Below are 11,164 nucleotides of genomic sequence, written 5' to 3'. Positions count from 1 at the left end.
TCTCCACAGAAACCCAAGAGAGTCCAGGGAAAGCAACTTCCATAACTGGGTCTGCCAGTGATGGAGCTTTCTTGACCACAACTGCATACCAAGCGGAGGTTTTTCTGGTCTCCCTACACCACTACGTCACTTACATTGTTATCTCAAACCACAACACAGGATGCAAGTAATTGATACCTGTTATTAACTCTTTTGTATGTCAGCGAGCACAGGAGAAAACCGGTCACCTGCTTTTTGTCTGCACTCACCCACCTTTCCTTGTTACCCTGCTAAGAAAACTCACCCTATACAGGCAGGCGCTGAAGTAAGCACGTTTGAGAGTTTCACCTTTCTCTGACCAGGGTCTGCCAAAGTCTGGAGCCCAACATGGAAATCCTGCTAGCATGGAAAAACAGCCAGAAGAGAGAGACAATATGCGATTTGGGGTGTATTTTGTGCTGCAAACCCCTTCCCGACATACACACAGCACTGAGAGTCTATCCCCTCAGCTGATCAAGCCCCTTTCTAGGTTTGTCCAAGATCAAACTAGACCAGAGCAAGACAAGCCACTAACAGGCATATGGACTTCACCTGTGTGGAGTGCCAGAGAATTGCAAAGAGACGCTCCTTGATCTGGTGTACCAACTCCAAACCAGCACTGAAGTGCTCTGCTTTCAGGAGCTGAAGAGAAGCGGCCAGGTCCTGGTACTGCAGCAGGGTTTCCTCTGCAATTCAAGGCCAACAACGTCACGCTGCTTCCCACACTCTTAAGCAGAGACCCGGTCCCTTAGCTCTGATTATGAAGCCAGTCACAGCTACTTAGGTCTCCCGTGCCCACACATTCCTCTTTTCAGAAGGGAATGTGTTGCTCCTTACTGCGTCAATCTCCACCAGCAGCCAAACTGCGTCAGTGGACTTCCCAAAAATGACATCAAGAAGGCAAAAATGGGCTGGGAGAAGTGAGAGACACCAGCTGGGTGCTGGTGTGTATGCTATTGCCCCACTACAGAACTGCCACCCTTTGAACCAGACAGCTGGGAATGCTAGTCTCTACGTTGGAGAGGCTGCAGGACTTACCCAGAAGGATCTGCAGAGCATTAGTGTGCAGCTCTAAGCTCTCAGTCTGCTGTTCCACAATATCCATGCTCTCAGTGTCCTGGTTATAGTAGCTGTACACACAGGAGTAGGCCAGCACCTGGAGCAGTACAGATCATTCTGTAAGCATCCTCCTTCAGCTTCAGAGTGGGCAAGAAGAGAGTAGCATCAAACCCTTCCAGACTTCATTACGTATCAGTGGCTGAGAAAAGCCTGGCAGTGCTTCTGGTCTGTGGCGATAGCCCAGTGAACCATTATGCCCAAGTGACAGCAGTGCCAGGCTACCTAGAGCTACTGGTAGGATTGTAAATCAATGTGTAATTACTTTGTACTGAAATACTGATTGTTCCCACCTGCAAACCATCACAAGAACACAGACTATAAATGCATAACAAGTGTGACTGACCAGCAGGCAGAGGCCCAGGTCGAACCCAAGTGGCAATGAACTGCGAGAACTGAGCCCAAAGGGAAGCAGGCATGGTGCTATAGAGCACCAAGAGCCCATGACAAAGGCATTTCAACAGGTGACAAACTCCTATTATGAATTAGTGACCCCTAAAGCCATCCAGGCACCCAGCAGGAAACAAGACCACTGTTTCCATTTAAAGAAACGGACCAGAAAAGCCAGCAGCAGCAAGCAACAGTGATATGTATCCTGGCAAACACAGGGGCTACCACACCAAAAAGACGAAACAGGGTCAGACACCCTTGTTCCACATGCCTCTCTCAAAATCAAGTCTGCCTGCACAAACAAGGTATGCATTGCAAAGGCAATACTGCAAAGGCAATTCCCACCTCCTTCCTATGTTTCAAGGGACAGAAGACATTGCAGGCCTATGCTGTCACAGGCTTACTGCACACAGCCAGTGGCTGCACTGCAAATCCTTCATAATGTGGCTATCAGGGCATGCAGTAGGTAACTCAGTGCTCCCAAAACTACGGCTCATGAAATGAAATTAAGAAAGGAAAATCATAACATGAGCATCAAGAAGGACTTCCTAACTGTAACACAACATCAGGAGAGCTTTCAAAAGGTAAGTACCACCACTGGGGCATTTCAAATTGGAATGGACCAAACCCAGTATATGAAACCCCTAAATATAGATTCTTGTGCTGATTCTGTGGTGTCAACTTGAGCTAAGCTCCAAATCCTATGAAACGACTGTGAGGAACACTGCAGACAGAGCCCAACTCAGAGTGAGAGCAGGGAAAGGCAGACATGAGCTCTTCCCCTGTCCTGATGCTATTCCTCCCCTCAAGCTTTTTCTGTCTCCCCTTGTTTGGAGTAGAGCAAGGTTGGCGTCTCCTCGCTTTAATAAAGGCATAAACCACACCAACAGAATTAGGCCTAAATCTCAGCAAGCCTGTTATCCAGCCTTACCTTCCGTGCCTGTTCTAGCACTTTGCAGGCATCAAGAACAAAAGTCAAAGTCCTAATTTTTGGCATCCCACTGATGGAAGAAACCCTGTTCCTCAGACTCATGGCAAATTCCTGCAATAACCATAGGAGGAAAAAAAAAAGTCAATGTCAAGCTCCGCAAGATTGAAAAAATAGCACCTTCCACACAGGTAATTGCTAAGCATCCTGAAGTGCCATCCCAGAAGATGCAGGCAGCAGGAGAGCATTTACTGCATCCAATATGACATCTCTACTGTGCCGTCACTTTAACCTTTTATAGTATCTCAGCTCTAGACAGAGTTCAGCCTTCAGTCGCCATTGCTTCCAAGTACTACATCAGTCTGAGTACATGAACACAAGTTAGGTGTTCGGTTCCCACAACAGTCTGCTTGGTAGAAGAAAGCAGGCCAAGAACTACCCATTACATCAGAGCAAGGGTGAAATGACCAGGCATCCCCACCTGGATCCGGAGCCTGCTTCTTAGCTTCAGGTGAAATACACTGAGACACAACAGAAACTGTCCTGCTCACCAGGGCTAAGGCAACAGAGTCAGCATCTGCAAAGGAAGGAGGAGGCCTTACCCTTGCGTGATGATGAAAGGTGCATCTCTCATTGTAATCCTGAAAACGCTTCTCCTGCCAAGCTGCTTTACTCACCTGAAAGGAAAGATAGAAGCAACCTGTAGCAATTCCCCTCAAGTACCAGGGTTGCCCGGAAATGGTGACCACACATACAGACTTTGACAATACTATCAATATTACTGGCAAGTGCACAAAGTCCAGGGTAAAGGGCACAAGTGGAGATCCTTACCCTCTCTCTGAGAGGCCAGGTGCATCTGAACACAAGCATGAATCACTGAGATATAGCAAACCACTCACCATAGCGGAGCAGTTGTAATAATCCTTATGAGTCGGCCTCCAGGGCTTGAGGCAACGCCAACAGAAGCCATGATTACACTTTGCACATGTCATACTGCAAGGCAGGAGAAGAACAATGGGAATCACTTAGTCCTAACAGCCACTTGCACAGTTCCTCCCAGTGCTCCCCTACATCACAGGGCTGGAATGTGTGACCCAATCACTCCCATTTACCCAGTACTATGCATTTCCCTGCATGTATTATTTTAAAGCCTTTGCTGGAAGCAGATGATGCTTAAAACCACTTGTGTCTCCAAAAATGAGCTGGGTAAACTGGCAGCACGATCTCACAGTACCAACTTACCAAGTACTTCAAGGGCGAACTAAGCATTCCACAGTTTGAAGCAAGATCCACATGAGCACCTCACCTCTTCCCTCAGTAATGCAGCACTCCACAGCGCACAAAGGCACTGCACAGCCCTAGGGCCACACACAACATGTGAGGACAAATCACAGCTGGGCACTAAGGGCTGTGCCAGCGCAAGAAAGAAACAAATGGCGACTCCTAAGCCCTGGCTTCAAAGCTGGAGGTAACTCTCCTATCACATAAAAAGCTGCCAGAGATCCAAGCCAATTCAAAAGAGGCAGTTAAAAGCAAATTGCTTAAAGTTACAGGAATAGGTGAGCATGAAAGAAAAAATGGTGCTGAGATATCCACTCCCGTAACCTGTACCTCTGTAAGCCTATAGCAGATTCTGAGAGCAGACAAGTGTGCACTATAAAAAGGTACAGCAAAATGAGTTGTGGTTCTACCACAGAGCTATCAATGGATTTAACTCTGAGTGCTGGGGAACATTTTGCTTTTTGTAGGAATTAAAAGCAATCATTCATTCCTCTAAAACTATAAAACAGACCTGCTATAACTCTTACTCCACAGCCAAAAAAACCACCAAAAAGCGCAATGGACCTAACTGCATGTCTTTGCCCTCTCCTGTCTTCTCCAGTAGCAAACAAAAATGGATACTCACTGCAGGCACCCCTCATTTTTCTCTATCTGAGCCTGGCAGCTCGGGCAGTGCTTCGAAATGAGCTTAGCCAGATGTTTGCTTTGGGCTTCACTTGTCATGCCCTCATAGTACCCATCGTCATCCACCCACTGAGACATGTGGCTGCAGCTGGCAGGATAATGGGCCTGAAAGAGAGAGCCAGTCAACCACACAAAAGCAGAATGGTGTGTGTCAAACCCAAGACAGTACTGCCCGTGATTCAGCTCAGCCTCACCTCTAGGAAGTTGCAGTTGAAGCAGGATATCCAGGAGCACTTGGAACAGGCTGCCCCATAACCAAGTCCGTCCTTAAGGAGGATCTGATCACAGCCCTGAGGGTTGGTGCACCACGTCAGGTTGGAGCAACACTCAACATAGCCTCTGAGGAGGGCTTTTTCATACTGTAATAAGAAGCCAGGAAAGAGATTTAAGGCTGAGAAGCTGCATGGTTAGGCCTTACAACTGGGGTCTGGTGCCTCTGGGCTCTACATCTGACTGAACAACTGCTCACAACAAAACAGCACTAAGTTAGTTTACTCTTTCATTCCCTTTATGTAAATTTCCCACCCCTCGTGTCATATCTGGAGGCTGTTTCATATAATCACAGAATAGCTGAGGCTGGAAGGCACTTCTGGAGATAAAAACTAGTCCAACCCTTCCAGCACAAAGCAGGGATGCTCAGGACCATGTCCAGTTGGGTTTTGAGCATACCCAAGGATAGAGACTACAAACCTCTCTGCCCAACCTGTTCCAAGGTCCCATTACCCTTACTGTTAAAAAAAAAAAAAGTTTTCTTATGTTTAAATGGAATTCCTTGTATTTAAATTAGCGCCCGCTGCCTCTTATCCTTTCGCTGGATATCACCAAGAAGAATCTGGCTCCTTAATCCCATTCGTGTATTTACACACGTTGACAAGATCCACCTCTGAGCCTTCTCTTCTCCAGGCTAAACAAACCCAGCTCTCCCAGCTTCTCCTAGAGGTGTTCCAAAACCTAAATCATCTTTGTGGCCTTTTGCTGGATTCTCCCCAGTATGTCCATGTCTTTCTTGTACCGGTGAGCCCAGAAATGGACATAGTACTCCAGATGTGGTCTCAACAGCACTGAGTAGAGAGGAAGGACCACCTTCCTCAGCCTGCTGTCAATGCTCTTCCTAATTCAACCTAAGATGCTAGTGGACCTTCTTCGCCACAAGGGCACACTGCTGGCTTCTGTTCAACTTGTCCACCATGATCCCATTTTTTTTTCTGCAGGGCTGCTTTCCAGATGGTTGGCCCCCAGCACATACTATTGCATTGGGTTATTCCACCCCAGAAGCAGGACTTGGCATTTCCCTTTGTTGAACTAAATGTTACTCTTGTTTGCTGAGTTCTCTAGTCTGTTGAGGTCCTTCTGAATGGCAGCACAACCATCTGGAGCATTAACCAGTCCTCCCAGCTGTTTATCATCTATAAATTTGCTGAGGGTGCACTTGGTCGCATCATCCAGGTCATCAATGAAGATGTTAAACAATGTTAACCTTAGTATCAACCTCTGGGTTACACCACTAGTGACTGGCTTCCAGCTGAGCTTTCTGCTATTGATCATAACCCTTTGAGCTCAGCAGGCCATCTCACTGTCCACTCATCCAGCTTGTACTTCATCAGTTTTTTTTCTATGAGGATGTTGTGGATGATGGTGTAGAAAGCCTTACTAAACCTGAGATGAACAACATCTCCCCTCATCCACCAAGCCAATCATCTCACCATAGAAAGCTATCAGGTGCTGTTTTTAACTTTCTGATTTTAAATTCCTTAGCAGACTTTTGCTTAGTTACATGATGTGCAGAGGAAGGAGACTCGCTTTGCCCACAGCCTCTAGACATTACTGCAGAGGACAAGGCAAATTGGTTATCAATAAGGGACTGTTCAGGTAGGGACCCAGGGATGCAACTATACTGCACATAGTAGCTTAGTTTTCTCTGCTCAGTTATTATAGTGTAAGGACTGTGCAAACATACACAAAGCTAGAGGAAGTTCAGAAGAAATCCTGTGGTTTTCACAGCCCTCCTGCAGAGATTTTTTGTATACCTGGAGAGCTGCTCTAAAGCCACCAGGCAGAGAAAGGACAATACAGGTCACAACAAGCACTAGAGAGAAAAGGTGCAAGTCCTGAGCACTGAAGGGCTCAGACAGGGCTCTCATTCGTTTCTCCCTCTCGTTTATTCTCTCTCTCAGGCAACCTAAACCAGAGTGTGCGCGCTGACTGGCTGCAAGGACGTCAGCCTGTGTCATGGCAAAATGCCTGGTGGAGGCAAAGACTCGGCAAAGCCACTTCATTCTTCTCAAACAGAGTCAACGTCTATGTCTGTTGTCATCCTGTTAATAAGGAATGTGATCATTTCTGCCCAGACACCAGTACACAGAGAGATAAATGGGTACTTGAGTCAGCAGACAGCACCAAATCACAGCCTTCACAGAGGCTAAATTTCACAACGTCTGATGTCTGGAGTTTTGCTCTATCCTGTTTTCTTGGTGAGAAGGACACAGATATGCAACTGCTGAAGCGGATCTAGGATTCCTACTGGAACCATAAGAGAAAGAGCTGCTCTCAGGAAGCCTAAAAGGAGAGGGAACAAATGTCTAATGAAGGTCTGAGAAGAAAACTAGCCAGGTACAATCAAGAAGTTGCCAAGTACCGTATGACACTGACCAACAGATCTTAGAGGAACCTTTGCACACGCTGGAGTTAATCCAGGTACGGAGCCTATGGCATGATTCCCAGCAAAGAATCCCTGGGGGCAGAATGGAAGACCACCTCTGAAGAACAGACTCTCAAGGAACTTGAGAGAAACAAGGCTGAGAGAAAACCTCTTTCAGAAACATGATAGGGCTTGTTTTGTAGAAATACAAGCATGGAAAGTTTAAACTCAAATATTCTTGTATTAGCAAGAGTGCAGCCAGCAGGCAAGGGAAGGGATTTCTCACAGCTATTTGGCACTGGTGACACAATTGGATACTGGGAACAGTTTGGGCTCCCAAGTACAAGAAAGACATTGAGTGGTTAAACATTGGAACAGGCTGGCCAGGGAAGTGGGTGAGTCACCATCCCTGGGAGCATTTAAAAGACATGTAGATGAGGCGCTTAGGGACATGGTTTAGTGGGCATGGTGGTGTTGGGTTGATGGCTGGACTCTATGATCTTAGAGGTCTTTTCCAACCTTAATGATTCTATGATTTTATGATTAACAGACTAGAGAAAATGTCGTCCATAGGCCACCAAGACAGTCAGGGGCTGGATGAGGGGAGGCTGAGAGAGCTGTGTTTGTTCAGCACGGGGAGAAGGCAGCAGAGGGGGATCTTACCGCTGCCTAGAGCTACCTAAATGTAAGATGCAGAGAAGACTGAACCTGAAGCAGTATGTTTTAACTTCAGTGTCCGATCTTCACACAATAATCTGGCTATTTCAAGCACAGGGTTGGACCAGAGATCTCCACAGATTATTGCAACCTAAATTATTCTATGACTGTATGTGTGACTCTGCACAAGGCATTAACGCTCACCGTCGGTAGGTGACTGTTTTGCTCACAGGCTGTTGTGGTTTAACCCTGGCCAGCAGCTCAGCACCACACAGCTGCTCGCTCACTCCTCTGCAGTGGGATGCAGGGGGAGAATTGGAAAGGTAAAAGGGAAAAAACTCGTGGGTGCAGGTAAAGGCGGTTTTATAATTAAAAAGAAAATCATAAGGGAAAAACCCCGACAAACAAGAAAGAGGGAGGAAAATAAAGCCCAAGCAAAACAAGTGATGCAGAAGAAAGCAATTGCTGACCACCAACCGACGGATGCCCAGGCAGTCCCTGAGCAAGGGCAGCCCCCGCCAACCTCCACCGCCCAGTTTTATTGCTGAGCATGGCGTCGCATGGTGTGGGATATCCCTTTGGTCGGTTGGGGTGAGATGTCCCCGCTGTGTCCCCTCCCAGCGTCTTGTGCAACCCCCAGCCTGCTCGCTGGTGGGGCAGTCCGAGGAGCAGAAAAGCCCTTGGCGCTGTGCAAGCGCTGCTCAGCAATAACTAACACATGCCTGGGTTATTGAGGCTGTTTCCAGCACAGATGCAAAACATAGCCCCATACAAGCTACTCTGAAGACATGTAATGATGAAGCTCATCGTACGGTCACGTCTTGGGACTTATGTTCGGGAGAGACCTTCTTGCAGCCTATCAGTACTTAAAGGGGGCTTATAAAAAAGATGGCGGCAAACTTTTTAGCAGGGCCTGTTGCGACAGGACCAGGGGGAATGGCTTTAAACTAAAGGGGGGTAGATTTAGACTTGATTTAAGGAATAAATTTTTTATGCTGAGGGTGGTGAAACACTGGCACAGGTTGCCCAGAGAGGTGGTGGATGCCCCATCCCGGGAAACATTCAAGGTCAGGTTGGCCAGGGCTCTGAGCGACCTGATCTAGTTGAAGATGTCCCTGCCCACGGCAGGGGGGTTGGACTAGATGACCTTTAGAGGTCCCTTCCAACCCAAACTGTTCTATGATTCTATGAACGCTCCAGCCATACCACTTACTGAGCAAAAAGGGAAACAGATAACATTTCAGTGAGAGCATCAGAGCAACTTGTTAAAATTGCCTGCAATTTATGTTGATCTGCAATATTTTTTTTTTTATAAAACAGCCATAGCAACAGGATATTAAATCCTGCTCTCAGACAGGTGTGACTACAGGATTTGCAAAGCCAGTAAGAACTGCCCAGATACATGCACTAATTCTCCAAGCACTTCTTATAGAAAACAAGATACAAAAGATACATTGAAGGAAATGCTGTTCTGTAGCCTTGCCCATTTTGGTTGCCAGTTTGCAAGCTTAAAGAAAAATTGTAAGATAGAGAAGTCTTTATGACTACTGTTCATTTCTCCTTATGACTGTTCACACAGGATCATAATGACAGTAACAAGCTAGAAGAAAAGAATATTTTTGGAGAAGCAATTGCTGTCAAACAACAGAGCAGTGGAAAACAGGTGGAGACACCTGTTCTGTCCAGCAATTAACAAAAAGAGTCTGTCATGCGACAGCCACAGCTCTGCCATTAGGTGGGGAGGGCATTCAGCTCTAAGTAATAACTAAAAACTGAAAGAGTAGGGAGAAAAAGTAGCTTCTGCCTCGGAAAAAGCCGCTCCTGCTGCCCCCTGCTGACTGAGGACTAAGGTGAGCATAGCTCAGGAAGCCTGGTTTAGATATGTCTGTAGACCCACACAGACTTAATTAGAATGAAGATTAAGTCCGATGTGGTAACTTCTGTCATCTTCACAAAAACCTGAGGTGCTCAAAGCCAGAGACTGATGGAAGAGAAAGGACATTGGGGTCATTGGTGCAGCAATAAAATGAAATTGCTCAAATGTTTTCTTTTCATTTGTCCTAGATTTTACAATTGCTTCCAGCACACCAGCAGAGTATACTTGTCATGAGCGGCTACCACAGCTCTCACCTGGTCCTCAACTAAGGATGCACCTGAAATGTTGTTTGCTGGAGACATGGTTAGAGGAAATACCACTGTGCTCTTTTGTTGATGTCATGCTTTCCTGAAGAGCTGATATTGACCATGATCAGAGACAACAGACACCAATGGGCAGAAATCTGGTTTGCCTCAATTATCACACTGCCAGTCTTAGTAATGGGAAGGGGAAAAGCAGCAGCAAGATTATCTGCTGGTGCTGACCAAAATGAAACAGAGCTTGGACACCCAGTAACCACCTCTCCTACTTCACCTTGGCTATAATCTCCTCGGAGGAAATGATGGAACAAATGAAGGCTGTAGTTGGCTGTGCACAGCACTCAGATATGGGACAGGTGCAGTTGACAACCATGTTCTGTTCAATGCGAGTCGTGAGATACTCACTCCAACAGGGCTGTGAAGGCAGAAAAGGAGAGATCAGAGCTAAACAGGAGCTGCACCACTTGGGTCATGTGACCCTGGAAGCCCACCCCACCCAGCAGAGCGTGCACAAAACCACCGCAAACTGTGGGTAAGTACTCAAAAGCACAAAAGTGGGACAGACTAATCAGGACCTGAAGGGTCACAACAAACAAGAGAGCCGAGCAAAGAGAACGTATGAGGTCTGTGAAAATCACCTGAATAACAGCTTCAGACAAAGCCAACCAACTGCCACCAACTAGGCAGCAGCAATTCCCTACCAAGTTACAGGAGTCAAAGACCCCAGGACCTTCACCTTGCAGCAGTAGTGCATGCAGCAGAGGGTTGGTGGCTTCTCAGTGGGACACAGCTGGTTCACACAGACTGGGCAGTGGGTTCCTGGGCTCGGGGTGGGCTGGGCATCCTGCACTTGCAGCCCCGAGGAGATGAGAAGGGTCTCACGGTTCTCCACATAGCACTGGATCAGGAAATCCACATTCCACCTGCAGTGCATGAGGAGGTGCCGAGCAACATCATCCGGGATGCTCAGAGTATCCTGGACCTGCTGTACTGTCTGGTTCATGAGCAGCTTCGCCTCCTCTGGACTAAGTGTGTGCCCCATTGGCACCTGCAGCATTGCCATGAGAAACTCCTCCGACCTGCCTATGCCAGGATTCAACCTGATATGGAGAAATGTGTCATGTCCATACATGGTGGAGATGCACACCCCTCCACACCTGGTGACATGCATCCCTACCAATACAGGCAGTCTATGCTGTCCTTATCCTGAGATGCCTCTGGTGGCCTGCTCTGGAAAACCATCTGTGCCTGGCCCCCAAGAGGTGTTGTGGGCTCAGCAGAGATGTATTCCAAGACATGAGGCCTCTCCTCCTGGC

At 47.2% G+C, this 11,164-nt stretch overlaps 1 protein-coding gene across 1 annotated transcript in view; it reads right to left on the bottom strand.

Annotated features, from left to right (window-relative positions):
- Positions 1 to 11,164, bottom strand: part of CUL9 (cullin 9) — a 27,902-nt gene that overhangs the window by 1,333 nt on the left and 15,405 nt on the right. The window contains exons 30-40 of the mRNA XM_009320230.1: positions 11,026 to 11,159; positions 10,585 to 10,948; positions 10,123 to 10,263; positions 4,612 to 4,776; positions 4,359 to 4,522; positions 3,352 to 3,445; positions 3,055 to 3,129; positions 2,456 to 2,566; positions 1,057 to 1,174; positions 571 to 704; positions 284 to 378 (exon numbers count right to left, since the gene is read on the bottom strand). Of these exons, the coding sequence (XP_009318505.1) occupies positions 284 to 378; positions 571 to 704; positions 1,057 to 1,174; positions 2,456 to 2,566; positions 3,055 to 3,129; positions 3,352 to 3,445; positions 4,359 to 4,522; positions 4,612 to 4,776; positions 10,123 to 10,263; positions 10,585 to 10,948; positions 11,026 to 11,159 (1,595 nt within the window). The remainder of the gene's footprint in view (positions 1 to 283; positions 379 to 570; positions 705 to 1,056; positions 1,175 to 2,455; positions 2,567 to 3,054; positions 3,130 to 3,351; positions 3,446 to 4,358; positions 4,523 to 4,611; positions 4,777 to 10,122; positions 10,264 to 10,584; positions 10,949 to 11,025; positions 11,160 to 11,164) is intronic.

The sequence above is a fragment of the Pygoscelis adeliae genome, unplaced genomic scaffold (genome assembly GCF_000699105.1).
Source record: "Pygoscelis adeliae isolate BGI_AS28 unplaced genomic scaffold, ASM69910v1 Scaffold673, whole genome shotgun sequence".
In the NCBI taxonomy this organism is placed as follows: domain Eukaryota; kingdom Metazoa; phylum Chordata; class Aves; order Sphenisciformes; family Spheniscidae; genus Pygoscelis; species Pygoscelis adeliae.
Note: the sequence above shows the minus strand (reverse complement) of the source record. Positions and strands in the feature narration are given on the sequence as shown.